Source organism: Ipomoea triloba, chromosome 16 (genome assembly GCF_003576645.1).
Source record: "Ipomoea triloba cultivar NCNSP0323 chromosome 16, ASM357664v1".
Classification (NCBI taxonomy): Eukaryota; Viridiplantae; Streptophyta; class Magnoliopsida; order Solanales; family Convolvulaceae; genus Ipomoea; species Ipomoea triloba.
In genome coordinates, this window is record NC_044931.1 from 17157646 (window position 1) to 17162236 (window position 4591).

The window sequence follows — 4591 nt, forward strand, 5'->3', positions numbered from 1 at the left end:
TATATATATATATATATATATATATATATATATATATATATATATATATATATATATATATATATATATATATATATATATATATATATATATTATACACACAAACATACAAATTGAGGGATTATATATATTTTATATATACGTATCCAGTAACAAAACAAGCATATATATTATTATATACATACATGCACCTAACATAATTTGTGGATCATGTATGTAATATATTATGTACACATCCAAAGTGTGTGAAGCCGTAAACCCATCAGTGGGATTCCAAAAAACGTATCAGTGGAGTATTATATATATATACCAACTCAAACAGTGTAGAAAAAACAAGGGCAGTGAATGAAGCTGGTGGCAGTCACATATTATGTACAATCCAGGCAGTCAGGCACAAGGCACAAGGCACAAGGCAAAGGAAATACATGGGACCGCCTGAAGTTATTTTTATGTGCATACATGCAAAGTGACCCAAGCTGGCAATGGATAAGACAACAAAACAGAAGCTCAGTCATATATATACACTAACACACGCAAAGTGGAGTGGAGAAAAAGGAAGACATCAACACATGAAAGCATAAAAAAAAAAAAAAGAGGATATGTGCGAGGGTAAAATGGAGAGCCGAGCTAGTTACTCTCTCTTTGTCTGATGGTTTTAGCCTTTTAGAGCAGACTTGGAGCGGTTTTATATTTGCTTTAAACTTCAGTCTGGAAACAAGACAAAGTTTCTTTTCGAAGCACTTCCTCATCAGGCACCGACGAGTTCACCGGTGACCTTCGAAGCTACTCGGTGTCTTTCAACGTCAAGTTAGCGGCGACAGTTGCTATAGCGGCAATAGAGGCAAGCTCCGATGACGGCGACGACGATGAGAAGTCAGACGATGGCAGAATGCACCTTCAGGAAATCAATTCCTAGGTGTTCCCTTTCATCTCTGTAGTCGTTCATTTTTGTTCATAGACAAACGTGGCGATGGTGACGTGCCGGAGTAATGTACCAGCAGCTATCTCTCCCAATGACGGTGAGGCGTGCCTGAGCACATGCCCGGTGGCTTTCGTCTCTGATGATGTTTCCCTGTAGTGAGGGTCAAACAAATAGACGACGACGGAATACACCTCTGGGAAATTAATTCCCATACGAATGGCAACGTGCCGGAGCAACACCCTACGGCGGAGCAACAATGAATGGGAAAAATTAATTCCCAGGTGAAGACTGTGGCCCGGCTGTGAAGTTGGAACAGTAGTGGAAGGAGATCAACTTCTAGGAAGATTAATTCCCAATGTTCTAATTTCCGGCAACAGTAAGGCCGATGCGAAATCAGATAATGGAGGTCAACTTCCCGAAAGATTAATTCCCAATGTCCTGATCTCTGGCGACAGCGTTACCGGAGTAACGGTGGTTCGTGGGATGACATTGAAGTGCCGGAGCAACGTCCTGAAGTGAGAATCCAAACAATGATGGAAAAACCCAAGAAATCTATTCTCAGGGAGTTCCGGTCCATTGTTGGTGACGACAGTGAGTTTAAGCAATGGTGAAATGCACTTCAGAAAATCAATTTTCAGGTGATTTCTATTACATGCCTCACGTATCTTGTTTCCTCCCTCCTGCAAAAAAAAAAAAAAAGAATTTTCAAAAAAATAGTGCATTGCAAGAAGTAAAATTACCTTGGGGAAGATCGTGGAGATCAATTGCAAGTGGCTTGATGATGTTCTCTTATTCTTGACTTATAATGTGGAATGCTGGAGTTTGAATATGATTATAATGTGCTAATCTGCTATTTATAATGTGGAATGCTGGAGTTTGAATATGATTATAACTCAAATTATTCTATTTATCCTTATCAACTCCTTGCACCAGTCCTTATCACTTTCAGAGTATGTAGTCAAATATGTGATAAGACTTGCGAATCGAGAAGGAGTTAGGTTGTTCTTGGATATTGTTTGTTTCAAATTAAAGTGTGGTGAAGACTCCAATTCAAGTTGAAGTTCTTCGTTGACTTGTTATTTGTGGGTAATTAGCAGCTAGCAAATCCCTGAACATGTAAACTCTTGCACATTGTTGAGGTTCAAAATTTCTAAGTAGGGGATTCTTGGAATTGAACTTTGGCTAAAATTAAAAACAAGCGGAAAATGAGATGGGCATGTCATTGTGGACATACTTTGGGCTTTTGGACAAGTTCTGGTTGGGCCTTTGTTAAATTGGAGGTTTACAATCAAGATACAATTCGTTGGACTATTACCTACAAACATGGACTACAAATTTAACTTCTTGGACTACTGAAAATTTCGAGACTTCCTTCTCTTTGCATTTGAAGCACGCCAAGCAAGTCTCGAAGGGGCAATTTGTTGGCACTGAAAATTCAAATAATATTATTGGACCGTGACGGATAATGAGTTATTAAATTAATTGCTTTAATTAATTAAATTGGACTAATGTTTATTTAATTGGGTTGATTAAATGGCCCAATAAATATTTAATTGGTCTAATTAATTAATTAAAAGTAATTGGATGCTGAATTGCTGGCCCAAATTCAATGAATATATTTAATTGAGTTGGATCAGGCTATTGGATCAATTAGGCTGCTCAAATTGATGGGCTTTGACTTGGTTTGGCCCATCAAGAATACATGTGGATGATATAATTTTTGAGAAATTGTGGATATTATAAATAGGTTCGAAAATATGAAATTATTAACCTGGACGTGATGGTGTCTCGATACATTCCTTATATTTAGTTCAAATATTAATTAAATATAAGAATTATCCAAATAGATATAGTTGGTTAGATTTTTTCTACCAACTCACCACTATAAATAGTGGTTTCATTTTCAAGGAAATGGGGCTCTGAATATTTGCATACTGAAGCTCTCCGAAATCTCGCCAGAATATTGTCTGGAATACGCTTGCAATTTATTTGCACCGAGGGGTACGCTTGCAATTTATTTGCACCTAGTAACACTTCCAGTTCAACATATTTCGAACTCGGCACCCTTCCAGTTGGCATACTTCCAACTCGGTACACTTCCAGTTGGCATACTTCTAACTCGGCACCCTTTCAGTTGGCATACTTCCAACTCGGCACCCTTCCAGTTGGCATACTTCCAACTCGGCATACTTCCAGTTGGCATACTTCCAACTCGGCACCCTTCCAGTTGGCATACTTCCAACTCGGCATACTTCCAACTCAGCACCCTTCCAATTGGCATACTTCCAACTCGGCATACTTCCAGTTGGCATACTCCAACTCCGCACCCTTCCAGTTCAGCATACTTTGAACTCGGTACGCTTCCAGTTGGCATACTTCCAATTCGGTACGCTTCCAGTTGGCATACTTCCAACTCAGCACACTTCTAATTCGGCATATTCCGAATTCAGTACAGTTCCAATCGGCATACTTCCAGTTCAACATATTTTGAACTAGATATACTTCCGATCAGCATATTTCTAATAGAGAATCAGAGGACTTTTATACAGAGATTGTACCCCTCTTTCGTTTGATACATACTACTTTTTGTAACCGATAATTTGAATTTTGAATATATACGATTCAAGTTTTTTGCGTTTACAGATGCATCTGCAGGGAAACCATGGTTTATTCATTAAACGCTAATAAAAGTATATGTGAAAATCATGTGTTCTAATGGAGGGAGAAACCAAGTCTCCATTTGAAGCATCTGCAGTGAAACCATGGACCAAGGTATATTCATTAAACGCTAATAAAAGTATATGTGAAAATCATGTGTTCTAAAGATCTTATACTTAAGGTTTATCTAACAGTTGGTATCAAGAGCAAGGTTGTAGAACATACGTTTTTCCATATATTATGATGGCAAGCCATCATCATTCAAACAATATAATGTTTTTCCATACGTTTGATGAGCATATATTTTTCCATATAATGTTTGTATGTTCATGAATTACAATTACGTATATATTGTTTGTATGCTCATGTTTTTCCATACGTATGCTCATGTTTTCCATATGTTTGTTTGTAATTGCTTATATATGCCCATGTTTAGAATATATGACTACATATATATAATGATGATATACTGTTAGTATATGACTTTTCATATACATAATGATGACTTTTCATATACAATGCAAACAATTACGTTTTCATAATTTGATCCAGGAACATAATGATGATCGCGTATGGTTATATATTTTTTGCGTCCCAAATCTATATTGTTTGCGTATGCCCAGTTTCATTCGCCTTTTATATATATATACTAGTTTTATACGCGCATTGCGTGAATGAGTTAATGCCCAATGTTTATATTCAAATAAATATTTGAAAGTATATCAATGCAAGATTATATAGGAGAAGTTTATACATTGGTAATTGAATGTCGAATTTTTTTATTTAAATATCTAACTCAAAGAATATGAATCCAAGATAATATAGAAAATTCATTATAATTATTACTAAAATAAATGTCTGCAACCTTGTAAAATCGATAGTTTAAATATTTGGTCTAAAAATGATAGTCTAAATAAATACTACTTTTAATTTGAATTTTTCTATGTGTTCTTAATTTTCTTTTGAGTAACATTGTCATTGTCTTCATCTTTACTATTTGTTCTCTTCCTT

The 4591-nt window shown here is 36.1% G+C and overlaps 1 protein-coding gene across 1 annotated transcript in view; it reads right to left on the bottom strand.

The window, feature by feature from the left end:
* Nucleotides 1-1329: 1329 nt before the first annotated feature.
* Nucleotides 1330-4591, bottom strand: part of LOC116007863 (putative disease resistance RPP13-like protein 3) — a 17395-nt gene continuing 14133 nt past the window's right edge. Inside the window, exon 5 of the mRNA XM_031248529.1 lies at nt 1330-1602. Within this exon, the coding sequence (XP_031104389.1) occupies nt 1330-1602 (273 nt within the window). The remainder of the gene's footprint in view (nt 1603-4591) is intronic.